The sequence below is a fragment of the Anser anser genome (assembly GCF_964211835.1).
Source record: "Anser anser genome assembly, chromosome: 4".
In the NCBI taxonomy this organism is placed as follows: domain Eukaryota; kingdom Metazoa; phylum Chordata; class Aves; order Anseriformes; family Anatidae; genus Anser; species Anser anser.
Genome location: NC_139724.1, coordinates 50,492,174 through 50,520,109, shown reverse-complemented (window position 1 = coordinate 50,520,109; position 27,936 = coordinate 50,492,174). Strand labels below are relative to the sequence as shown.

The following is a 27,936-nucleotide window of genomic DNA, read 5'->3' as shown; positions in this document are numbered from 1 at the left end:
ATAACAAGATTTAAATATTTTAGAAACAATCTCAAAGGAATAAATCCTGTTGATTGCTGCAGGCACTAAATAGATGTTTTATTAAATTTTTGCTATGATCAATTTCTATTGTTATAAGTACTGAATTGAAAGGAATTCTGTTAAAATGTTTTATAGCATTCTTACTAGACTACCTAGTACTACCTCAGCAGGAGAATAACACTTCTGAGCAAAACTCATCTAAATATAAATTCACTTTCTCAAGTCTCCTGGTAATATTTTAAGTCAGAGACATTGTTTTAATAAAGTATCAGAAATGCTTTAAGTGGCAATTTGTCTGTCTGCCTTACTATGGGATTTAGGCTTTTATTTGTTCAAAGCCCTACTTTGGACCCCTACAATAGAATTCTCAGAGAGTAAATCATAATGAAAATACAGAAATGCCTGCTAACCAAGTACATAACAACAGATACACTTATAGTAGAAGAGTTCTTACATAGCATTAGTGCTTATTTAGAAGTTTTGCTAACAAGATGCTCTTTGTAAATCTTTAAGCTACGCTTTATTCATTGCATTGGTTTCAGCACACATCACACTCAACTTTAAAATAAGCAGGTTTGGGTGCTGCTGGCAAGGTAGTCATGGTGTCACAGAATGTAGTATGAGAAGATTGGGTAGTAAATTAAGGTCATTAGCTAACGCTGAACTCATTGCTGCTATGAGCATCTCATAAGCCATACCCAACCTATCCCTCTGCAGTAAAGAGCTGCCAGTAAAAAACTGCATCCATGAAACAAACCTATCTATGCAGCCAACTGAGAGTTTTGATAATAAAGTCTAGGTGTAGTATATTCAATATTCATTTTATTGAAAACTGAGACTTGAAGAGATCAATATATATTTCTGGTCACCAGCTATTATTTCTGTTCAGTTCCAACGTCTCTCCTGCACCTCCAACCTCCAGAACCTCAGCTGCCAACTTTAGGCTTCTGTCCTCCTTCACAGGCTGAAATTGGTCCAAGATTATAACTAATACTGTGTAAAGGAGTGCTGCAGACCCAGATTTGTACTAGAGAACAGGCAGAAATTAATTTTTAAAAAATTGTAACTAGTTACTTTGGAGAGAAACCATTGTGGGCCCCAGTAGGCCAAGGCAGCGCACAAGACACATATTTGTTAATTAAAAATCATATTCAGTCAGGTCAAAGAAACACGCTTGTAGGCTTGTTGAAAAGCATAGTTGAGCTATTTTCGAAGTAAACAGCAGGAATCCACAAACAAAAGCTGAGCAAAGGATGTTTTTTGGGAGCAGATACAGACAGCTTGGATTTAAGAAAACTTAAAACTTTCTAGACCACTCCCACTATCAAACATATAATACTCACTAGAGAATATTTTACAGAGAATAAATATTTTGAAGACATAGAAAAATAGTTCACAGCATCAAGGTACCTGTAATATATTACCTTGAAATAAAACTTGTGTTTAAAAGATTAAAAAGAGAAAATTATTCTTGTAGTGGTATCAACTTTTCATTCATACAAATATTAAGCAGAGTATATCTGTTTTTCATATATTCACATTATTGCTTGCTACCACAACTGTACAAGGAAGATATTCATAGCTTACATAAATGTTCATGTACAGTAATTTTAGATACATAAAGCAAACTTTAAAATATGATTGAGTAGCAATTTAAAAAAGAGCTATGTGTGAAGATATGTACAATTAAGATATAAGCAGAAGAAATAAAATACAACCGGCCTGACCCAAGCATACATCATATATCCAGTTAAAAAAAAAAAAGTCTTTATACTTGTGCAGAAAGTAAGCTTTGTAAACCAAAAGCACAGAATGAGCAGAAGCAAGGGTGCAGTAACTAATTACCTAACACATTTAAATTTACACTGTTGTCCAGTGTACTCTGCTTTGATTACTTTTGATACATGGCACCTGCATTTGGATCTGGAACTGGACTGTTCAAGATTTGTTCAGTAACTTTCTTCTGCTTATGTGGCTTTAAAAAAAAGAAACAACCCTGAAAGGTCCTCTTGGATAATAAGTTTTACTAAAACAAGTCCTTCTGTACCCCTATATATTGTATCTGGTAAACAGTAGGAATAGAGCTGATACATGGCATTAGCCTGAATTAAAACAGCTACATTATAAACTGCAATACTAATATATCATTGAGATCTTGAGTTCTACTAATCAGACACATGCAATTCTCTCCGTGATTTTTCTAGTCTGAGTAAAATAATTCTATTTTGCTTTTTTTTTTGTTTTTTTTTTTTTCTTAAATTTAAGTTAGAACTTCTTCAGAACCAGCTGACAGGACTTCTTCATGAAAAGCACTGAGATTTATACTAATGCAATGGCATTTGGGTTCCAGAAAGCACATTTTCAAAAAAAAAAAAAATCATCTCCTTCTTTTGTTGGAAGAGGCTAGCCAATAACCCAAAAAGAAATAAAAATATTTACAACTGACTAGTCACTGACAAAAGTTTAGGTAGATCTTAGAAGGTACTTCAGCACAAACTAATAATTAAAAGGACTTAACACGATGTACAATCAATCAGTTGTGTCATTTTGGGTTAAAAAAAATACCTGCTCACTTGTAGAACATTTTCAGCTGTGTATTTATAGTAATATATATATGTACACACGCGCGCGCACACATAAAAGACTCTGAAAATCAGGATACATTAACAAACAGAAGTAGGAAAAGTAATAACTTAAGTAGTAGGTAACATTTGCATGAAATGACTTTGCAGAGTTTGACCAAATGCACTTAGAACATGCTGTTATTAAAACAAACAAACAAAAACAAACAAAAAAGAATGGAAACACCACAAGAGTCTGTAGAACCAATGCTATGTCACCACCAGGAGAGCACCAAGCAAGGCACCATTGGAAAGACAACATACTTGAGTAAGTCTCTATAAATAAATCATATGCTAATCTGGTCGAAAAATCGGTGTCTTTGGTAAAAATTCTATAAGGATGACCTGTATAAAAAGAAAAGAAATATATATTATTTAAGAGATGGCAGCAATCGTATTTGTCACAATGATAATTCACTTTGTTTGTTCTGAAGTACATCAAGTTGTAACGACAATCACAATACCTTCTTCAGGTAGAAAAATGTTAGACAGAATTCTTTTCAGACAGAAAGCCAAAACTCGTAAAGAATCAAATGGAATTGACAAAGTTTGCCTACTAATACTGAACACATCTAAACAAACTGAAAGAAGCTACTACATAAGTATTCTTTAACAAAAATGATTAGGAACACATTATTAAAGAGATAAAGATAGTAATTCAAAAAACGCAAAGCAAAATGCATGCAAAGTTAATTCTCAATTACATGTGCAATTCCCCTTACTTCAAATTTGATTCTGCTTAATATAGGATTCAAAAATCAAGCTTATACTTCAAAAACTCATATAGAAAGGGATATCAACTACTGCAAATGCTGCATATCAAGTCAATCTGCAAGTAGTTAACAATACACTTGACTAATGTTCCTAAATGACTATGCCTCAGGTCCCAGTTCAAGTTTTAACTATGTTTTGCAGCACTACATAGACTTGTTAGCATAGACATAAACTCAAGAATGCAAGTAGTTATCCTGGGTTTATATTTAAATAGAAATCTTAAAGAAAATGTTCACATGTACATTTTCACATCATACATTTTCTTTCTTTAGAGAGACATTCATAAGATTACCAAAACAGCAGCATGAGTGTATTAATAAAAATATTAATAAATAGAATTAAAAAATAAAGAAAATAATACTTTCATCTGGTAGCATAACTAAGGATTTTTTTTGTTTACTCATAATGGGAGCTTGAGTTTCTGCAAAGTTAAGAAAGAATTTGAAACATTTTTGATTGAAAAAGAACGTAACTTGGCTGCTTAGAGAATAAATGCTTCTATCTGTGATAGCATACTGAACATGAGAACAGAAAAAACATTTTATTTCCGAGGCCAACACTTCTGAAATAACGAACACTGAAATCAAGTTTATAAGTCTATTTTTAGAGATACTCAGAAGCGGCTTGATGTTCAGCAGGGATGCAAACTGCTCAAAATCCATTGATCGCTGACACAAATTGACCACTGGATGCTTCACAGCTACCAGCGCTTCTGATATTCAGGCAAGGTTTCAAAAAGGGAGCAAGAAGAAAAACTGGAAGTCTGTGTTTCTACCAAGGGAGTAAGGCCACCTTATATACAATTTAACATCTCTGGCAGTGGATGTAGAGCCTCAGGTGGACACAGAACCATATTTTGCATACAGGGGACTAATTGAAAGCACTTATTTTGAAAAAATTGAGGCTAAGAGTTTATTAATTAAAATTAAATCATGACTACAACATTAAGGGCAGTTTTAAAGAGACTAGCGAATTAGTTAACTGAAAATGAGGAAATGGTGTAGGGGAGTCTATTAAAAAAATTCTGATTAAATACATGCAGAGATTGCATATTAGATGTTTCACAAATTGAAAATAAAATCTTAGATCTTTATCCTGTAAAGCTGCACGTCCATGCTTACACAGTAGTAATGCAAATAGTTCAACTAATTTTAAATTGTCTTTAACAGAATGAATGAGCCAAAGTATTTATAAACTAGCATTGTACGTGGCTTTTCTTTTTTTTTTTTTGAATCTGCAAAACATTGGATGTGACAATTTTCCTTTAGAAAAACACAATTTTCGGTGAGATAAAAAAATCTTCATTTAGGTGAAGTTCAAATCTACTTTCCAAAGTTTGATTTATGCTGTTTGTAGTGTCTTATCATACATCTAAATTAACAAGTTTTTTTGAAAAGGTGATACAAAGTGTCTACTTACTCAGTGAGCTGAATAGAGCTATTCTGTATAAAAAGGCATTTTAGATTTTTTTGTTTCAGGCTAGAATTAAGAACTAATGCAGAAACAGGAAAAAAAAAGGAAAGGCTAAAAGGAAAAGATTATTTTAATATAATTTCCTACTACTTAATCAGTTTTTAAATCAATTTTACATGCATGATGCCTTTGTTGTTTCAAAGAATAGACAACTTTTCATACAATGAAAAATCACATCTAAGTTAGAACTAATACAGCAGATATTTCTCAAAGATTAGTCTTTATTTTTACAAAGTTAACCCTTCCTGTCTCCTACTTCCTAGACGGTTTGCAAAAATTCTGCAAATTCTAATGTTTCTTACACTTCAGCAGCTTAAATTCATCCTATTTAGCACCCTCTGTCTACGTCCAAGAGATTTTCAAAATGGAAACATAAACAGCACCAAAAAAAGAGCGAGAAGGTTGCCAGCTAAACAAACTCAAATCCCACACTGGACATCATTCATTTTAAACTGCGTATAACTTCTCACTGGATGTTTCTATGAAGTGCTTATGGGGTCTCAGCCAAAGACTGGAGTTTTAATTTTAGAGTGACTTAAAAATATTTTAGTGACACCAATTTGATATAAAGATACTTTCAAGACAGTTGAGGTAAGGGGCAGTTAAAATCTAAAAAGGCTAAAGGTTTCTTAAGCTCCAACAGCTTAGTTGAAAGGTCTTCTTCCATACTTTTAGACTTGATTAGCATCATATAAAACAGCCATATCTGACTTGCTGCGTAACCAAAGTTGTGGTTATTCTTTATACAGCATCTAAAATTTCACACTCCATCAGCACATGTTCGAGCTATTTTATCTTGGCAATTAATTTATTATTTTTTAGAACACAGTGAAGCCTTGTTTTCAAGTCATTCATAACTTTATAAATCAGTCCTGCACATGAAACCATGCATCTGTGAACCGTAGAAAATCCTTGCACTCAGGCGATTAAGCTCCTGACACCTTTGCTGATTAATAATCATGAAAAGAATAAGATCAGAAGCAAAATAAATGATCATTTAATAGAGAAACTCACAAAACAGCCCTTTAACTTACATATTCCATCATGTTATTCGTTTCACATTTCCTTTTGCTTAGTCTCCAATGCAAGCACAGCTAGACAAGGAGGAAAGAAAAAGAAGAAAAATGAGCTGTATTTTATTGCAGCACACAGACTAGCCCATTTGTCCACCTTTCATATTTTTCGTTCAACAAAAGCATCTGTTTCCATACTGTGCAATTCAAACTCCAACAGTACGAAGCTGCTCCCTGCGGCACTCACCTTGTGGTATAACCTATTGTTTTCCCATTCTAATAACTTCTCAATCGATCTTCGTGTCTGGAAGACAAATGAGAAAGAATTTTACTCTTGAGTGGTTTTAGAAAAACTTTGTTTTGCAGCTGCTTTTGTGTGAAAAGGAGAGAGGTACAGGACAGTGACTGAGTACAGGGTGGTCTGTAGTACTATCAAAACTTCCCTGGTATTAAACAGTAACCAGCGCAGAAAACAACTTTTCATGACACCCAAATAACTATCTTCAAAACAGTGTAGAAAAATCTAACCGTTTTGGAACAAAAACTTTTCCCATGTATGTTTGTATAGCAGCTACGGGTTCAAAACCTAGTACAGAAACTTTAAAGTGATCCAAGTATAAATGCAGGAACGCTGCTCCCTAGCACCCGTGGTCTCAATACACTGCTTCTTACAAGGTTGGTATTTGAACCGACAAACGTTACAACCAGCATTTTGAATGCCCTACATCAAGTACAGATATGCAATACTCTATTTGAGAAAAGAAAAAAAAAAGTTACATTTATATCCAGATTCTGGAGAGCAAATAACCAATCGCAGAAAGTTATGGTAACTTGCACAAATTTAACTTACAAAATCTAGGATTTGTATAAAGAGCAAACCCTGTATTTAGGAGCCTCAAGCCAAGTTTTACTGCCTGTCTTTACCACATTTGACACTTCAGATAGAGGATGCTGAAATCTGTTCCTTCACAGCTTTAAGACTACACACGCCAGCATTAAAAGACTTTCTGTGCTGTAAAGTTTCACAGCATTTTGAATATAGTTATTCAGTTATATTTACATTCGAGAAATACATTCTGACATTTATGGTCATTTGACTGCCAGAATATATACTGCTTAGCTCTAAATGGGATTTGCTACTGACTATGAATAAATAGAGGATAATTCATGGTGCCAGGTGTTAAGATGAGACCGACAGAGCTGCAGGTGCAAAAGGACAGAGCAATGACAAGAATCAAATACAACTTTGTGCAGCTGCAGCTTCCTTACAAGGCACAGAGGGGTGAGGGGAAGGGATGAGAAAGCATCTTGCTGTTATTACTACAAAATACAAGTACTGTAAATGAACCTTAACAAATCAAACTAAATGCCAGCCCAGCAAACAAGGACATCTGAACGAAATAAAAATTGGACAACAAATTATTCCTTTCCCATCAAATACTAACATTTTGCTTTTAAAACTCCAGTTAGCCTCCGGTGCAATATTGCAGTAGTTGTGGGGAAACGCATCTAAGCATGCACTGCGGTCACATGATTAAAAATTAGATCATGGCTATCTATAAATAATCACTATGCTGAATTTTTATTACGCTGTATTTTAAAAAGCATAAGTCAAGGAATTATCCAGAGGTGGATGTGCCAATGACTAATTTATCACTTCAGTTCGGAATTGAGTATTTTGAGGGTTATTGTTATTATTATGTTTTTAAAGACAGTGCCCTTTAACAATAATCAGCAGACCTCACTTGTTTCTTTGTAAAGATAGCCTTTTAGAGTCTGCTCTCCTTTTAAATGAAAATAGGGCAGCAGTTATGGTCACACTTTTGTTAATTTAGTTGCCAGTCAGCTCCAAATCAAAAGAAAATAAGGCTGCAGAGTGTAATTAACATTCAGTTCAGTCGTTTTGTCCCTTGTCTAGCCCCCAAGCTTTGTTAAAATTGCCATCTGAATGCTGAAGGCTGTAGGGAAATCGATTTGATTCTAATCGCACCATGAAAAGAACATGATCTAACTGCTTTCAGCCCTCCGTAAATCTGTACTAGGTCTTTAGCACAATGCAACTTCCAATTTAAAAAGCACTGAATGTCTCGTCAATGACTTTGTGAAGAAAAAAGAACAAGGAGCAGACATAAAAATTCCAATAGTTGTTTAAGCATTAAAGTTCATTTGCATCACAGCAAACCTGAAAAGGGCTGACCTCTCAAACCGCCTCTCAGGTCTATGAAGTTGTAGCCTTGACAAGCTCACATTGACAGAGCTCATTGACTCTGAAAGGCTACTCTATCAATGGTGAAAAATGGCAATAGGTTCTACTCTGAGCAGGCATCTGCCTGCCCACCCGCTGCTAAACCAATGGCAAAACCGATTCAAAACCTGAATCTACCTTGTAATCTTCCTTTCCAGGACATTTTAATAATAGATTAAGATCACTATACAACTTAATTTCATTGTTTGCCCAAAGGAGTGTGAAAAACATCTAAGCTTTTCAAATTCCAATAAAATTACACATATATTACAATACATACACATAAATAAGAAATTGATAGATAGTTATGCAGTATTAATTGGTTTATTTAAACAAGAAGCCAGTTTAAAGTCATTTGACTAGCATTAGATAAAAACACAGGCAGCCTCGCGGCCACGGTTATTTACATTCCCAAAACCTTACGTCCAACCCCCCTCCTGTAGTGTAACTTGGGATATTCGGCCATAAATTCGGGCCATATTATCCATAAACTAAAGTGTTAATGAAAATAGGACTGAAAAATATTTCTGCAAACCTCAGAGTTTGGAATAAAAAAGATGAATTAAACAGCATCCCCCAATTCACTATAGTAAGTTTTCTTCCTACTTGACAGGTGAAAAAAAGCACTTGCACGTGCAGCTTAATTAATCACTGCTCTTGACATCTCAATGATTTACAGTGAGGAGCAGGTGAGGATATACAAAACCAGAAAGGAACACTTGATCTGAGTGTAGCATTTCCAGCACACTAGGATGACAAGCTTATATATTCTATCAATGGCATACAGAAAAACCTATACAGCAAATTATTTGTTAGCCACAACAAAAGCACAAATTAAGTGGAAGAGAGACTTGCTTATTAGGAAGATTTAATACTAACCAGCTTTTACATTTTTTTTTCTTAAAAAACTCACACCAATATTTGAACAAAGCTGAAACTGCAATTCAAGTATACTTTTTAGCATACTAATGATAAGAAAGTATGCTTTGTAACATACTCTGTAAAAAAGCAGATAAGTACTTAATGTTACCTACATGATTTTGTAAAATAGGCCTCTTCTAGATGCAATCTTTAATGAAAGATTTCTGTAAAATGTCTGATTCTTTTGAGATGTTCGTGTATGACAGCCTCTTCTTGAAAAACTGGACTACCAAAAAAGCCCAACTCAAAATACATGTTTACCAATTCCTGTTGCTCCCAATTAAAAAAAGTTTTGCCCTTAAAGACAAAATACACTAGGAAAACTAAGAACTTTTAATGGAGAAATAAGGCAGTAACAAATAAAGTGTTACCTGTATTATCAACTGCAAGATCTTTCTCTTATGTCTTTGTAGTGTCTAGAGAAGTTAGGTTGCAGTTCCAGATGCAGTTGTGATCTGGACTGGGAGGTTGTGCAGCCACAAGGCCCCTTCCTGCGGTGCCTGACCTGGAACGCACACGCTGCACCGAACGGTACTAGTGAAGGGGCCAAAGCTCCCTAAACTCCTGCCGTAAATCAGCAAGCGACTGGACAATATTAAACAAAAGGTCCTACACGACACCCAAAATGGTGCTAATTTGAGTACCTCCTTTGCCTTATTTAAGTGGGGAAACAACATGTAAAGTAACAAGACCATTCATCGCTATCAATTTTATTCATACTTGTCTGGGAACAACAGAAAAATCTCTATGTGTATTTGATCTTTGACTCACATCTGAAAAACCTCCGGAATTATGCAAATGTAGTACTACAGTAGTCCAATGAACCATACATGGAAGTTTTCAAATTATTTTATAAAAACTTTACCACAATGAAGTATTACTAATTTTGAATACCACCTTGAAAAAATACACTTCATGCTCAAATTTCAAAATAAAACGATATCAATTTAAGGAGATTTCTGCTAATTGTCATACAGCCTAAAGTTGTATTGTACCCCATGTAAGAAAAGCCGAGGATCCTGTCAGAACTCTGAACTATACCATCACCTTTCACTCAAAGGAAAAAAGGATGGAAGCAGGAATCTCTGTTTATTCTGCAAGCAAAGACAGACTGGTCTACAAAATTAATACCCAAGCAATCTAGTTATCACTCCTAACAACGAACGATAAGGTTAGAAGACAACCAAGTCACACAACCGTATTCTCACTTTCAACAAGCCAGAACATCCTTCAAATCACCTCTCTCGTAATCAAATGCTTTCAGAGATTTAATTCTTCCATTGAGTTTGAAAAAATGCACTTGGATCAAAAGTGTGGGTATACAGTTGACACTGATGCAATATCAAGTATCGATGAACCATATTTGTGTTAGAAAACTCTGAACATAACTGTAGGCACAGCTTAGATGAAAAAAAGTCCTGATACCGTAGATAGTGCTGCTACACAGCTGGTTGCTTCTAGCACTAAAATATGCTTTCTGTAGAGTTTATACTGTGTGAACTATGAAAGAGGTCTAAATAATTTAAAGTCCTACTTTGGTGGCATGTCAAAAATGTCAACGTTGTAATCAAAACATACGTAACTGAACTACAGGCATCTTTATCTGTGCTGAGACTACATCACCCACAAACTCTTCAGGAACTGTAAATTGGTAAGTTTCTTGGTAAGTTTCCCGTCTTACTGGGGAATTCTCTATTTGTGAAGGGCAAAGAGGATGCAGATGAAACATGAGCTGATTTCAGATCCTGCCATCCTGAAATATCTGCTTCAGCACATACAGTTGTTTGAAAAGTGGTCTTGTTAGACCACACAGGTGTATCTTGCACCATCTTTCCTATTAGTAGCTAGGACACATCTTACTAAAGACTAGCTTCAGTGTGCTCATATCAGAAGCCACTGCAGCACCGATGCGAGAATGTGAGTGAAACCCATATTACACAGATTGAAGAGTATCTGAAAATAAACGTAGCAATCTCGTGCTTTTCATAGGATCTTAAAATAACTGCCTTGCCCAAGAGTATTAGTAGTGCTACATCTCATCTTACAGATGATTCTGAGCAGAAAGTGAGCCCAACGATCAAACTTCCTGATGAGGCAAAGAAATACATGCACCAGAATTCTGGAGCAGAAGCAACTGGAGACATCACTTTGACCTTGGGGAACTTCCCCTTCTAAAAGACAGCCCTGAGGATATCGTCCCAAATCTGAACGTGATCCACAAGCTAACATAATTTGTATGGTTGCTGTTCTCAACCCTGAGCAGGTACCTAATGGACAGACAAATTCAAAGTTTAATTAATAAAATCAGATCAACATCTTTCTGAAGGGGCCTCTTGTACCACATTGGAGTTATTTAGTGAAGAAAAGAGAAGGCTCCAGGGAGACCTAACAGCAGCCTTCCTGTGCTTAAAGAGGTCTACAGAAAAGATGGGGAGGGACTCTTTAACCTGGAGCATAGCAATAGGACAAGGGGTAAGCTAAAAAAGTTTTAAGCTAAAAGAGAGTAAATTTATATTAGATACAGGGAAGAAATTCTTCACTATGAATGTGGTGAGGCGCTGGAACAGGTTGCCCAGAGAAGCTGTGGATGCCCCATCCCTGGAGGTGTTCAAGGCCAGGTTGGGTGGGGCTTTGGGCGACCTGTTCTAGTAGGAGGCATTCCTGACTGTGGCCAGGGGGTTGGAAATAGGTGGTCTTTAATTCCAACCCAAACCATCCTGTGATTGTCTGCTGATATAAAGAGGACAAGCAGTGTTATTTGACGTTATTACATGTAATTGTTTTGAAAAGCTAAGCCAAAAAGCTAATACATATTCCTCAGAGACTCTGATTACCTTGATTTCCAAACTCTAAGACTGTTTAAGAAAGCACTAAATCATGAAAGATGTAGAGAAAGAAGAATGTACATAGAATCTGTCTATTATCCAGAAGACCAATAGCGAACATACATCTCATTATTACAATGCATCATTGGTCCATTGGTGCCATTGCTTTTGTAATGTACTGATGGATTTTTTGGTACAATGTACTGATGGTTACTGAATGAACATTATCTAAATTCATGGCACAGAATGAGCAGTTACCAAGTCAGCTCACATCAACAGCAGTGCAATGAACTGCTTCTAAAGCTCCATTAGCACCCACAATTTGGTCTGCAGAAGAAACATGGTAGAGAGGGAAATTGTCAAGGAAAGCTCCTAAAAGTTGACTGATGGAGTCTTGTATAAATTTCCTCTCAAATACAGACAATCCAAAAGACTCAAGATGCTAAGGCCAATAGATATTTTAGTTATGTCATAAGAGTTAGGTCACCAAACAAGTATAGCTAACTATCTTGTCATAAAATGACAGTAACTAGAGCCAACTGTTCTGGACACTCCCTGCCATGCAGAAGCCTTGTAGTGGAAATGGTCTTGACCTTCACAAAGTTAGCATACTTCCCTTGAGATGGCCTGGGTTGTAGAAAAACACTTTTCATGGGCAGATATATGTCAACTTGATCTCTCAGGCATCAAGATCTTAACTAATGTTGTTAACCTGAACTTCAATTGATAAATGAAGATTATTAACTCTTTTGTTTTAGGATGAAATTCCAGCTCTAAATCTGTCATTATAAGGGAACAACTGGGCATGACAATGAAAGGTGTTCACCTCCTGCTGGAGAACATTCTTACAAAGGGCCACAGAAAATGAACATGGAAGATTGAGCAGACCATAGCAGAAATGAAAAAAAGAACTGTATGTCTACCAAGAAACTCACCTGGTATAGTCTACTGTGGGAAGTTGTAAACTGAACGCAGATGAAAATTCTGCCTCCATCCCCATCTTTAAAGTTACAAAGATGTTAGTTTGGATTGCTGTCATTTTTTTCCAGAGTATCTAGTAGAATGCTATGGAATATAGTTCAAGGCCAATGTAGGTAGAAAAACTAAAGAAACTCAGGTTACGTCTGTATTAGAAAATGTAACTGTGCCCAGAAATATTCCCATTCACTTGAAACCAGCTGGCAGGGAAGAGCTTACATCTTTATTATAAAGTTTTCCTGACTTCCAAACCACCCACAGTGCCTGCAACATTCTGATAATGCCTAGGAATTGTTATACATACAGTACAGGACCAACACTTGCCATGGACCTTCCTCAGAGTGCAAATTATAAGGTTGTAATTCCTAGGAACAATCCCAGGTTTCACTTATTAATAGGAAGCATTTGATTCCTGCTGTTAGGAATATTTAAGGGCAGGGGCCAAGAATGGAAGAGAAGCTACATGAAAGGCAGCACAAGGTAGTGAACTAACTTTAGAAAGCCCTGCAAAATCCAGCACTTTACTAGTGTGCATGCTGAAGAGGATGACCCCCTCTGAAAGGAACTGCTTGTAGCGTCCTGCCTGTCTAGGGCCTAACCACAAGAATCCCAGGCATGCTGATCCCATAACTCATTAACCAAATTGGAAAAAATGAATCTGTCTACTCTAAAAAAAATCTATCACTATCATCATTGCTGTTCCAAATGTCAGCAGATTTGTTCCAAATTTCAAAAATTATTTTTATGGGGAACAAAATGAACAGTAACTAGTAACTTTCCACGTACATTTGGTACAGTAGAAAACTTACGGTCTTCTGAAGTCTCTTCTTCTGTAGAAGAACTGCCTCCCTCACCCTCCCAATGCTTTCCATAGCAACCTTGTCTCTTGAACTATTTACTCATGTTTTGTTCACTCTCATTTGGAATAAAAAGTTACATTTTTTTATATGCAGTGTTTGAGTTACTAGGAGTGCTCCATTTATGCAGAGAATATCATTCTATCCTAGTTTGCTTCAATAAAGTGAAAAAGAGAACATAACCCAGTGCAAGGCCATTTTGAAGAAATGCAGAACAGGGACAGAAGTGTCACTACCTCATACTTAGCCAGCAGACCATTTCTAGTTTCTTATTTTCAGTACCACAGTCTGTGAAGTTCAATGAAATGCTTCCTACTTAGTTTAACATAAGAATTTCAGATCATTATGGATTTTAATTCTTCCCTCGAGTGTCTGTTTATGCTCCCTTATTTGGCATCATCTACAAGTTGATGAGGACAGAACCCTACAAATGGCCCTTCCTAACCCGATTCCCAGGTTTGACAATCAGCTAGTTATTCTGAAAAAGCATGATAAGAATGATCTGCCTTCACTACGTGAATTTCAGCCAGTTCATTATTGTTTGTTCAGAAACATGTCAGACGACACAAAAAGCAATACTAGAACCAAAATACACCACGATATATGGCTCCCTCTATATACCTTAGCTATCATAATAGAAAAGGCTCTGTAGCATGGAAAGCATTATTTTTATAAATATTAAAATGCTAAGAGATCTCATTTATTAGATTTTAAATAGCATTTAGAATATACACTCTGGAAACTAAAGATATATGCTACATTTACAATTAACATGAAACTTATAATTAAGAACCCAGGAAATTACAAATTTAACTTCAGAATACTTATTTTTGAAATATATATGTATTTATATTTGACCTATAAAGAAAAAAACTAATAATTTGTGACTTACATATACTTGTAAGTATTCCTCATGCCAAGCTTATTGTCCTACCCTCCAAATAAGTTTGCAAATTAAAAGACATAGCAGAACTATTTGCTCCCACACCTTGTTACCCACCAACTCACTATTCCACCCTTCAGGAAAACACATGAAAACCCTTTATGGGGTGTTCTGAGGTAAATTAAACCTCTGAAAAACAGAGGCAGAAAAAAAATCATAGAGCTATACATGTGATGATTTTACATTTATTACATTCTGCAAACGCTTTGCTCCTTTAAGTTCAGTAAGAGGAGGATTTAGTGACTCTTTTGACTAGAGTAATACTGAAGAACAGATTTTTTTTTTTACCATTTTCATTTCATAACCAATACTAGAAATGAGATGATTTTAAAAACTTGTGAACATAATTTGAAGACAATGGACAAGAATGTATATTTGATACATACAGACTCTCCTTTAAGAAGTTTTACGAAGCTGATTAGACCCAATATAGACTTTGCATGTTTTCAAGTTAGGATAAATAAAATGTGGGTTGTTTTTGTTTTGTTTTGTTTCAAATGCTTCCAAATTCAATTACAATGTAAGATTTCAGAACAGAGAAATTAAAAAAAAAAAAAGCCCCTTCAGTTTTATGTAATTGTCACACAGAGCTGTTTGGAGAAGTATTATCATATCAGAGCATTTCTACTGCCAAGTCCCTGGCAGAAAGGCAGAACAGAAAATTTTTCTTCAGTTTTGAAAATCAGTTAAATGTTTTCATAGCTGCAATAAACTGAGCTAATGTGCTTTAACATCACTATCAACCACAAATTCATTCTAGCTCCTCCACCGCATATTTAATTTAATCAATGCTTTGGAAGTTGTAATTAGCTTATGTTTATACAGCACTTTGAAGATGTAAACTGCTATGTAAGTGACAATTAATAATGGGGTTTAAGCAGTATTCATCAGCTTTGTGTGAATTCACAAATAAACAAGTAGTTCTTGAAAGTATTAGTTCAGATCACCCTTAAATATCTCATTCTACTCGTTTTAAGAGACTTCCTATGCACCTTCCAAAACATGTAATTTACATGTAGAATTGCAGTACCTCCAGATTTCTTAAAAGCTAGCATTCTATCATAGCTTTCATTGTTACTGCTTCTGTTGAAATTATTTATCACATTTACACATCAGGAACTACAGCACTTAGTTAATACTGAAAATGAGTGTCAATTCATTTGAAATAGTGGCTTCAAATGGGCATCTCAGCCTGTAGTGCTTTTTGAATTATAATTCACTATGTCACTCTTTTTATTTAAAGAACAAAAACTTAAAGACTTAATGTCCATTTGTACAATCTGGAACTTGTCCCAGAAAGGATGGTACAATCTGAGTATAACTGCTGAAGATCATTGACAATCTAGATCTGCAAATGAGGGACCGCATTTCCTGTAATTTCCTTGCAGCTTTTACTCATCTAAATCCAATCAAGACCACATAAAAGGAAAGAGGCAGTCAGATATTGAATCAAATTAAACATTTATTCTACCGGTGAGGAGTACCAGGCTTTTTCTCAGATACCTCAATGCAAAAGAAGAAAAGAAAAGAATACCATACAAAGACTTCCAATACTAGCATTGAACAAAGCAATGAGAAGAAAAATACAGCGAGGGGAAAGCTTTTGTTGCATGGAAATGCATTAAAGTGATATAATTAACAGTCAAGCTTACAAATGTCTGTGATTTAATAAATTTATATTTTGAAGCAGCTGCTGAATTAAGGAGACAAAACTCATAACGTATTTTTCACCACACAATAAACAGATTCTCATTATATGGACAATCATTGAAAGTGTGTACTTTCAAAAGTCATTTACGTTTGTGATAGCATTCCTACATTTGAATTTAAAGAGTTAATAAAAGTAGTAAACATACCAGATAGAAATTAAGATAATTATTCAAATTTTAGAAACTGTGAAACTGTAGTACTCATTTTGTCTATGTGAACCTTAAAAAAAGGTGTTTCTCTGAAGAAGAGAAGACCTGAAAAGAGTAACACAAATTTAAGAGTATGGCAGACTTGATTCAGCCTTATGAAAAGATACATTTCTTAGTTGGTCACTCTGTGAAAAATTACCCCTCTGTATTAAAATAAGCAATTTTATAGTTGAAACTGATATTTCATTTATTAAAATCTTAAGCCTGAGGAAAAACTCCCACTTGTTACCTCACTGTGTGTGCAATTCAACAGAACAACTGGGTTAGTCTTCTACTTGAGTAGAAAACCATTTGCAATTAGGAATTGCCAGCAATAGAAGCCATCTGAAGGGCCAAGATGAAGCTGGTGTATTTATCTTGAGTGATTAAGACAAGCTCTGCAAGTTCTACACAAGTTTCAGTTCTACGTGTGAACATACTCCTACCCTGTATCACTAGGAAAGAATCTATTATACCTAAAAGAAGGGAAGAAACAGGGACATGTCAACCTGGATCCCTGGTTTTCTCAAGAAGTGGACACTGGCTGCTCTGGCTACACCTATGGCTGGCTGGAATCATGCCAGTGAACAGAGATCTGAAGAAGTCAAAGTATGGAAGATCGATTTAAGCAACAGAACTTTCTTCCAAGACACAGCAAAGTCAGAGACAAGCAGTACAAGAGTTCAAACATTATTACTTTGTACTAAATACATTCGTCTGCAGTGTATAAACAGAACTGTGGCACTAGCAGAACGGTCCATGGATTGAAGTTTTTTTTTAGGGGAAGAATATGAAATTGCCTGTTTTCAGTTTTGCTGGAATCTAATGATTAGTTCACTGATTAGAACCTAGATGAACAAGGTTGTATTTATCATTGCTCTCAATTTGCTGTGCAGTTTCAGGTAACTCACACCAAGCAGTCTTACTTTCTCCACTTCTGGAGAAAAAAAGATAGGGTCATCTGCACTTGTCACAGCACTTTGACACAAACTGATGGGAAGTCCTGCATAAAAGAAAAATCTTTTTTGGACACGAGTCAGTACTGGTATCTTAGGGGGCACAAAACCTGTAATTCCATGTACAAGGAATTCAAAGGATTAAAATCTTTCTGCTTGCTTGATCTGGTTCTACCAAGGTATAAAGTTGAATCCACACACACCTTTTCAAGCAACACAAGCAGCAGTAACTTTTCACTGCTTTTCCATGAGTAGTAGACCTGCCTAGAATGATTACAAATTCCTCTGCTTGTTTCTTGTACTAGAATTTGCAAATATGTCCTTGAAAATATTCTACAACTTTGATCCTTATCTGCTCAACCGGGGGGGGGGGGAATCTTTCCCAGCCAGATTTAGTATTAAGAGTTTAAATCTGGGAAAGCATTCTTGTCCCTTTCAATTTGTCTTTAAGAATAGAAGTCAATTCTTCTCTATATTATACCCTTCAGATGTCCAACTAACACCGAGTTCTGAGTTTTCTAACAGACAAGCCTGTAAGCAGACATCTATTTGTTGCATTGCTGTTACAGATAAATGATGTTGCCACAAGATCTAATTAACTTATAGGATTTTCATTCTGGGGCAGTAATCAAACTGCCAAAACACATGTACTTGGTGCCATCAGAAAGGCTGTAGGCCATCCACAGTGATACAAGACATTATGTTTAGGTAGCTGAGTCCTACCCATAATTTCACCGAGGCTCAATCTTGGAAGTCCAGCATGAGTCACCCAACCTTAAGTGCAGGAAAACGTGTGAAGTTCCTTAAACCATCTCCTCTGAACAGAGTATCCACGTATTTTTTCCATATTTCCCTTTTGAAGGGAGCTTACCTTAACTCCTATCCCAAGCTAACTTCAACTGAAGCACTTCTCTGTTGCTTCACTAGGTTCCTATACAATACCTCCTTCCTCAGCTTCAAACTCTGCTTCCTAGCCGCAGATGCTACCAAGCCCTTGGCTTTTTTTTTTTGTTAATACATTGTTTAACAAACTCAGAAAGTTGATAATTAGTGACTTTTAGTACCAGAGTAAGAGGCATCAGGTCAGAAAATGAGGGCTTGAAGCATCAGCCACCCCTTGCCAAAAGCAGATGATGTCACTTTGTATCACCATGTTACATCCTGCTACAACAGCACCTTATGTGAGAAAATGGATCAAACTGAAGAGCACCAGAAGCTTTCTCCTTTGTAACTTAAAAATTGACAGCAGCCATACAAACCTCTGTTTGTAAGGAAGCCTGAAATGGAGAAAGTAGTCTTCTCTGCAAGCTAGTTAGGTCACCAACTTATCTGTTGATGCAATCAACAAATTCTGATTTCTTGCAGTAGACTTTCAGGATATACAGTTATGCTACAGGAAACCCACTAGTTCATGAGAGCTTGAAGATGTAAAACCAAAGGCTTGATATAATTCATGTTGACAACAACTATATTTTTTTAATTGGATTTCAACATTACCAGCAGGCTATTTTGTATGCAATTAAAACTAGTCATAAGTAACCCCTCAGAGGGACTAATCATTAAGCTTTACACAAAGTTAGAGGAGAAAAGAAATGTGTACAGGTTTTGTTCTGCTTTGATCATCCTTTTTTTTTTTTCCCCCAATATATGAGGATTTCAGGCCTCTACACACTGCTTTTGCAGCATCTAATGCTACCACCAATACTTTAGACTACAAAAGCAGCTTGCCCAACTTCTGGTTTTAGTAACGCCACCTGCTTGAGCACTCGTGCATTTGTGCAGAAGCCCAGAACTGCAATCGCTTGATAAATATCGAGAAGACGAGCAAAGAAAATGTTAAGGCCATATTGCAGAAACGTATGGTCACTGTCAACTTTAGAACAGTTTGATTTACCAACTGTGTAAAATGAGGACTTTGATAAAGAAAAGCACAATGGTGTTCAATGTACTGTACAACAATTTGTAGTATAAAGGGATATTAAACAAAATAGAACAAACACAAGCCTTGCCACAAAATGGAGAGACTAACAGCACCAATAGTGAGGAGAGGATGGAGAGACACAAAAACGTCTTGCAAAAAAAGTAAATTAGGACTAGCCAAAGAATTTTTACGTATGTGGAAATAGAAGAGATGAGAGGGTGGCCTAACTATGTACTCTGGGGGAAGGGAGGTGAAAAAGCTGGCACATGCAAGGACCTTCTGTTCAAAGTAAGACACTTTCTAGTTGTTAATATAAGAAAAAAAAAAACTTATCTACATCTTGGAAGATAAAATAAATCACTATCTTAAAAAAAATATATTTTTTAAAGCACATGGCTATTTAGGCCACAGTGTAATTAGAAGCTCCTCACAACAAACCATCAATCACTGCCCAATTCTGATGATGCCAAACAGAGTACCACGGAGAAGACGAAGCTATTAAAAAAGTACATTGAGAATTATTTCAATAACAGTACGTGCTGTACAGTACGTGGTTCTAGCAGAGACAGCAAAACTACCAGCCACTGAGTTGAAAGCTCAGCGTTCTGACTGGTGCCTGTTTAAGTGGTATGACAGGCAACTGAGACCAAAATGTATGAAATCAAACCCATCTAAGCAAGGTCTAGCATACAGTTTTTAAAGTTGAAAAGAAACAAAAAACAAAGTGAGAACAAAACCAATACAATTCTGACGATCGAAAATAAATAGAATAGTTCAACTTACTCTTTTACTGAGGCAGATAACTGGCCACATACTACAACCTAAAGTGCAGCAGCAGCAAAGGCATCCACAAAGTAGCCATCGTACATTAACTGGAAGATTCTTCTTAAGACAACTGTTAACTCTACTGATGCTGGCTTTAAATTCTTCGGGTGCAACCTACAGGAAAAAACAAACTACCTAGTACCACAGCAGCATGAGTTATTGCTCCTAGAATGGATTACACCTTGAACTCTTGCTTTTTTAATAGCAAAAGTTTTAAATTCTGAATTTTTATTCACCAATACTCACCTTTCCAGTTAAAGATGAAGGAAATTCCGCTTCAAATTTGTTGCTTAGTCCAAACCTGTAAAAATAAAAATGAGAATCATACCAGAATCATCAATAAGATACAAACACCTGATGTGAATCCTGAGAGCATTATGAGAAGAAAATCAGTTCAAGGAAAAAAATATTTGTTACTAAAAGTAATTGCTAAGATTATCCTAACAGACAAAAGTACACCACCATAAATAGTCTGAAACCAATCCTGCCTATAAACTTTTAGAAATTCTGTTGATTTTTCTCCAAACTCAGCAAAACCTTTATAAGTGATAATATCAAATGTGAGAACTGGTAAGTAATTAAATAAAAGGCAGGCGAACTATGCCATGGCTTGGATCCTCCCACCCCACCCAGTATAGATATATCTTGAAGAAAAGCTCATTTAGCAGGCTCTTAACATTAGATAACTGTTCTAAACATAAAAAAGGGTTTGATACCAGCTTGCCTTTTCAGAAAAAAAAAATACTATTAAGTATCAGAACGCTATACTACTTAACAAAACATGGTTTAAATTTTACTCTCCAAAAAAAGCAGTACCACTTGAGAATGGAAAGCTATGAAATAATTTAAGATGGGCTAAAATTACTGACTATTCTGTGTTGCATAAGATCCAGATTATAAGAGTTTCAGCTTGTCTTCAAAAAAAAAAAGTCTGTTTTCTATCTCACGGTTCGCTGGCAGGATTTATGAATGAATGAATTTCAAAGAAAACCTGAATGCTTTCTGGCATCCAGTCTGGGGTATAGCTTCTATGAGCAAAGCCACTAATAAAAGTGTATGACTGGCTACTAATCTGGTAAATAGCACTCAGTGTAAAATTTAATTTGCAATTAATAACTTCCTGAATATGAACCTGAAAAGCAGTCTTACCATCAGATACTTCAAACCACCCAAAATCAGAAATTAAACTGCTCGACTTGAATACTTGCAGCAAGATCCATCACACAACTAAGCTGTGTGCAGAAAAGCTTACCTGAGCTTTCAAAGTTGAAGATTTTAAAGAAGTAATTTGCTTTCACAATACAATTATTGAGCAGCTAGATATTCCCCAGGCAATCTTTTTCTTACTAAACTGAGTGCTCTGCGTGTCAACGGAGAACTTTGTCCAAGTCATCAAATGGTCAATGGGCAGTTAAGTGCTGTGCCAGTGGAGAGGCAACACTGAAGGACCTCACAAAACCAACTGGCCAAAATCCAAGTGGCAGATGAGCTTAAAGATAAATAAAAGGTGCTGGGGAAAGGTGATCTAAACTATGCTTACATGATGCTTAAGTTAGTTTGGCAGCTACAGATCTTGAAGGAGAGCTTTTATCGCCACTCATGATTCTCTCGATCCATCAGCTCACTGATAGCAGCAGCCATCAGAAGTGGGAAGAAAATACCAAGCACCACTAGGTCTGTGATTAAGAACAAGAGAGGGCATCATTTGGACCCTCTGAAGAACGCTCACGTACCCATGTATTCAGTACTGGGTGCAGTACTGGCACCCACATTTCATGGGGGACTTGGTGGAGTTCAGAGAAAGCAGAAAGAAGGAAGCAAAGTATAATGAAGTGAATAAAGCAGTTGCCTTATGAGGCCAAAATGCAGACAGTAACTTGGAAAAGAAAAGGCTGGGGGGGGAGGTATATGATCAAAGTACAAAGATTCAGGAAAGCAGTGAATAAGGTGAATGATTAACTGTTATCACCAAATCCCACAACAGAGCACTCACAAAACTAGTAGGAGACTGGTTTAAAACAGATAAAGGAAAGTGCTTCTTTAAACTTCAAGTAGTAAACTTCTGAGTTTGTTTCCACTTGAGATTATGGAGGCAGACTGCACCAACAGATTTGAAGAGAAGTTAAGCAAGTTCCCAGACAGACACTAAAAGGAAAGACAATGTTGAAGTACACATCATCCCTACACAGCTGCAGATGCCAGAGGCTACCCGGAGAACAGAGATCAGGAACAGCTAGACTTGCACACAACCTCAAGGTAGCAAAGTCTGCTGCCAGAGTTTGCAAGAGTGTATTGTGCTGGAAGATGCTTTATTGATTTTATGCCTAGATAATTTCTACATATGTTCTTCAGGAAAAGTTAAACAAGTCATCTTCCTGCTGCTGACTGCAGACCATACCTTACTTACACAGAAATTAACTGGCATATTAGAGTATTCATAACTGGAATGGTAGCTCTGCAATTCCCGCACACCCCTCAAAACAAAGCAACAAGTGAAAATCGTTAACCAGAGAAATACGTGGCAAGGTTGCCAGCTCATCTCAGAATAAAAAAAAACAAAACACAAACAAACACCCACATGCTTATTGTAAACACACCTCCACCACTGAAAACCCTGTTGAATATTCCATGACAGGAAGACAGCCCACCTTTCTCCAAAATCCTGAGTGAAACCACGTGCCCAAGCAAAAGTTATGTAAATGTCAGCAAGAAGTGTCATGCCCTATCGGTTAAGCTACTTAAAACTGCCAGTATGCTGCAGCGGAAACCAGGGCCTGAAAAAATCCCTTGGATCCACACATACCTCAAACAGCCAAGCCTGGTAACACCACTCTACTACATAATTCATCAAATCAACACCAGAGACAGATTCTCTCTAAACAGACTTATCCTCAAAGAATGAATCACAAAATGATCTTCATATACTTGACGCTTCAGCATCCAGAAGAGATTTACTATGAATAATGGAATTAAATATAAACATGAATGATAGGGGAGTGGCCAACCGTAAGAATAATTCAGTCCAAAGCAACTCTTGGCCCACAAACTGAAATGAAGCTGAGCCCCAGACCAAGAGATGAGACAGAATTTCAGCTGGTCCTCTGCCTGCAATGCTGAGGAAGCCCTTTACCCTGAGGCATAAGCAGGGAAGGCAAAGGCCCAGGGAAGTCTCCCTGCTCTCAGTTAAGTCTCAGAAGGACATAATTGCAGTCTCATGCTGAGGTCTGGCTGGGAAATCAGCAGAACAGAAACAAGGCTTTTGTGTGAATGTGTGATCCAGAAGTATTTAGAAGTTGACAGCTTCATCAAATACAAGCAAACACGGATGAAGGTCACAGAAGATATACCTGACAAAGTGAGCCCAACTAAAAAGCTCTGGAGTTAGAGTTATCTGAGACTTTTTGTCTTGTTTTTAATAAAAGCATACCAGAATTTAGCGTGGACAAAATACTTTCCCCGGTCTCCTGTTTGGAAATAGTCACATTGTTTCAGTAAAGTTCTGTGAACTCACTAAATCAGATTTCTAGCACAGAAACTTCTGACCAATACAGTCACAATTCAGTGAAGTTATAAGCCTAAAACTAATATGGAGACTAAGACTCCATTTTCGAGGCTTGTGGCAGTGTTTAATATATGGTGGGGCTGCTAAACCAAAACACCAAAGCTAACCAGCTACCACCATCATCCCGAGCTTTCCATTTTACAGTTTCATTACCATATGTAGGTGGTAACAAAGTATGACTCCATACTTCAAATGCTTTGGTAAGTAAATGATACGATCCCAACGTTAATCACTCCACTGCATGCTGTAATTTGGAAATTAAAATATTAGAAACTTCGTGCAACACTAATACAGTTTCAGTGTAAAGATACAGCCGCTCCAGAAAGAGCAACAGAAAGCGTGTTAAAAATCATACACTTGAAATCCATATTTTGGAGCTGCATTTCCTCACAGCTGTCCTCACATAGCACCAAATTTCTATAGTACAAGGCACCATCCCCAGTGAGGCGTACATTTCTCTACACCTCTCCTCATTTCACACGATGTCCTAAGCAGATCCATGCTCACCTCATACAAGAGTACTTCCTTAAACCTTCCTGGAACCTAAAAAAGTGTTTCTCGAACATGTCTCTGCTTGAAAGGTTCAGCTGAGTTCCTGCCCTTGTGAACAGCAGAGGGAACAAAGCAGCGAGATGTGGAATCTTCAAAGGATAAAAGATTACAGCACAGGACTGAGCCTACCTCCAACCTTTTCGCAGGCTGCAGCTCTTATCTTCCTGACACATGAAACTGATAGACATTATCTTCTTCCTCTGTCATCTCTCGTGCAGACAGTAAACCATTTTTCTATTGTTCTCACCTACACTCCTTAGTTCCACATGTTCACAACTCTTACAAAATAAACACATATTCCACAAGTCCTAACTCTCCCATCCGTAATTCTTACATAGCCCTCTTTTCACTCGCGTGTCCTTGATACAGGGTAACACGCAAAAACACACAGGCAGACCTGAAGTTCATATTAAAGAAAGTTTCTTGGGTGAAAAAGGGTATTTTGTGAGGGCTTTTCCCCTCCTGCTCCCAAGACCTATCCTGCATCAACACATGATACACCAGGACAATAAACACCACAGGAAGGTGTTCACCAGCACATCACAACAGCTCTCTGTCAGTCTGGCACTGTAAAAGGCTACCAAACCTGATTTTGCTAGCCAATACAGCCTGGAATAAAGCACACGTGTCTCAACTGGTCAACAAACTAGGAAGCCCAGGAAAAGAGTCACTGAAAAACACAAACAGGCAAACTACCACAAACAGTCTCTGTGATTTCAAAGTCATCATGTACCTTTCCTTCCACCCTAACAATATTTTAGAAAAGAAGTATGAAATACCTTGGATTTTCAATTCAGTTAAGTAACATAAGTAAAGTTCTATATTTTCCCAACTTTCAAGTGTCTTGCCACTATAAGAGATCACCTCAAGTAATCGAGGACCAACTCAAACACTAATCCTGAGCAGCAAACTATCTAAACCCTACTGGTGTGAAAATGGTTTACCTGAATATTCAAAAAACAATGATTAAAAAATAAAAGAGGCTTTATAATTGTGTGCAGCAGGCTCCAAATAGTGAGTTTAAGGTAACTCTGTGCCAAATAAAAACCCCAAACCCTGGAAAAGCAAGGCATTCATGCGTTTTGTTTGGATAATATTTACCTTAGTTCTTTTGATTGGTTTTAACTACTCAGCTTAGAAAGGACTCTCACACGTTTCCACTGTCTGTTGGATGAAATCAAGTAATAGTAAATGCCTTTCTGGCATTAATCTGTAGTCATGGAAATGACATGTTTCAAACTCAACACTATGACTTCTATACAAGATCAGAGAGGATATGACAGGAAACTATGAAAGTAGAGCTTTTGTTTAAATACACACACGGCAGAAACAGACAGCAACTCTTTAAACAGCAGAGCTGAGACCAATACAGTAATTGCTTTATTTTACTGAAAATTTTTGCCAAGCCTTTGAGATATATCCATGCTTTTATACGAGGCAAGACAAATTAATTATATACATACAGCTTGACCTATTCCTTAAATTCACCGAGAGAGCATCCTGACAGTGATCTAACTTTTAATAATACGTTTCTCAATCATTGACAAAAATCCTATAGGCTGTACAAAGGTAAAAGTGGCTGATCCTATTCAGTGTTCACACCCAACATGACAAAGTAGATCCAATTGCCTAATTTTGGAGGTGTATGTTCACATTTAATTACTCACCTAAAACCTATAAAACTAATATTTTGAGGAAAATCTTAATGTTCTAATGAGGTAGGGAATATTAATAAGCAATTAATGAAGCAACTATCCGTCAGCCATGAATGCCGTGCTAGTCACGGGCACGGTATGCAGGCTTCCTCACGGTTCCATTAACGGGCCTCGATCTTGTCTTGCACAACTTGCCTTCGAGTACGAAGAAGAAACCAGCGTTTGCCTCCATTTCCGTTCTTGATACCCTCTTTGCATTTGCCAATAAGGCAACTCTCTGCGTTCTTGACCTGCTCACCAGAAACACCTTAAGGCTTCCAGAGTGTTTTCACAGAAGCCAAACAGCCACTGGATGATCGCAATTTTTTGATCACAACAAACCGGATCGCAGAGTCACATGCTGAATACTTCTGAGGTGACATTTCTGTTCCCTCATCGGGCCTTCACGGCCTCCCGTCCACTCCACATCCTTTCAAGCCTCCAAACCTCTCCACCACGTCTTATTTCCTGTTTATAACCAGCCTGCAAAATGCACCGCCTCGCTGTCAGCGTTTCATAACATCGACCAATTATCAAAGCAGCGATGTATCAGAGTGCCACCAAACTGTCCTGAACTTAAACCTGGATTTCTGGACAGGTCCATATCTGAAAATCAGCAGAGTTAGTGGGAGTCAGGGCTGTAGGATATGACACCTTACACTTTTATGCTGCTGTGGCGAGCCTGGTCCCCTAAACAGTGAAAAAATATATGTATTTGTGTATAAATATATACACTTATATCTGTTTGTTGATGTTTATATATATGCAGACGTCTATGTGAAAGTTTGCACTGCAGCACTTTGTCTCCAGGCAGGTATTTCAGCCTCTGAAGGAGCACATCATAAGTGGAAGCACCACACTTCAGCAGAGCGAGCACGACCGAGGGAAAGACACCCTGCTCTGTTAAATTATTGAGAAGCACCACAGCAACCCGTGGTGTTGGATCCTCAGCGCGACACCGCTCACTCGCAGAACAAAACCCTCCCGTGGCAAACACGGCGCGACGACACGCGTTAATCGCGACTCGCCGTGCTTCCAGCTGCACCTCACGGACTGCTCGCCCTCCTCGGCATCCCGTGTGGGATGGCACCGGAGGCACCAAGCGCCCTGAGGACGGGGGGCCCCCACCTGCTGCACGCCCGCCCTCTTCCTCCCCATCCTCGTCCTCCTCTTCCTCCTCGTCCCCCCCCTGCCCGTCCCCGCCGCCCGCGGCCCTTACACGGTGACATGCCCGGAGCCGCGCACCACCACCGGGTCGGGCGAGTACTTGAGGAGCTGCTCCTCCAGCGCCCGCTCCTCGTCCTCCTCCTCCTCGTAGATCTCGTCGAAGTCCGCCATGGCCGGGCCCCGCCGGGGACGCTGCGAGGGGACGGGGCTTCGCCGAGGGGCCGGCGGCCGAAAGGGAGGAAGGGACGGGGGGGGACAGGGGGAAGGGAGCGAGGGGAGGGGGGGCGGCGGGGAGCCCCGGGGCGGGCGGCGGAGGGGCCGCAGCGGGGCGGCGGCGGCGGCCGAGCCCGAGGAAGCGCCCGTCACCCTCCGCGGGGGGCGGGGCCAGGGGCGGTGCAGGAACAACAACAACAACATCCGGCCAGGGCGCCCCGCCCGCCGCTGCGAGGGGGCGGGCGGGCAGTGGAGGGTGGGCGGTGCGTGAGGCGGGGGAGGTTCCGCTCTGCGGCTGGGTGTAGGGGGGGGTGTCCCTGTCCTATTTTTGGTCCCTTTTGGGGGATTTCACGGAAGCAGGGAGGGCTGGTTTTAGCCGAGGGGTGCCTAATGGGGTTTTCGGCTCGGTTGAGGGGGCTGTGAGGGCAGCCCGCTGGGGTGAGGGCTGGGCAAATGGTGTGGGTCTGCCCCTGGTGC

The 27,936-nt window shown here is 38.1% G+C and overlaps 1 protein-coding gene across 1 annotated transcript; it reads right to left on the bottom strand.

The window, feature by feature from the left end:
* Window positions 1-1,206: 1,206 nt before the first annotated feature.
* On the bottom strand, window positions 1,207-27,627 carry CHIC2 (cysteine rich hydrophobic domain 2). Its single transcript, XM_083835384.1, has 6 exons — window positions 27,299-27,627; window positions 20,518-20,572; window positions 20,230-20,385; window positions 6,150-6,206; window positions 5,924-5,983; window positions 1,207-2,987 (listed from the first exon to the last, which is right to left on the bottom strand). Exons 1-6 carry the CDS (start codon window positions 27,415-27,417, stop codon window positions 2,937-2,939), a joined length of 498 nt encoding a protein of 165 aa, XP_083691510.1. The 5' UTR covers window positions 27,418-27,627; the 3' UTR covers window positions 1,207-2,936.
* Between the last annotated feature and the right edge of the window lie 309 nt (window positions 27,628-27,936).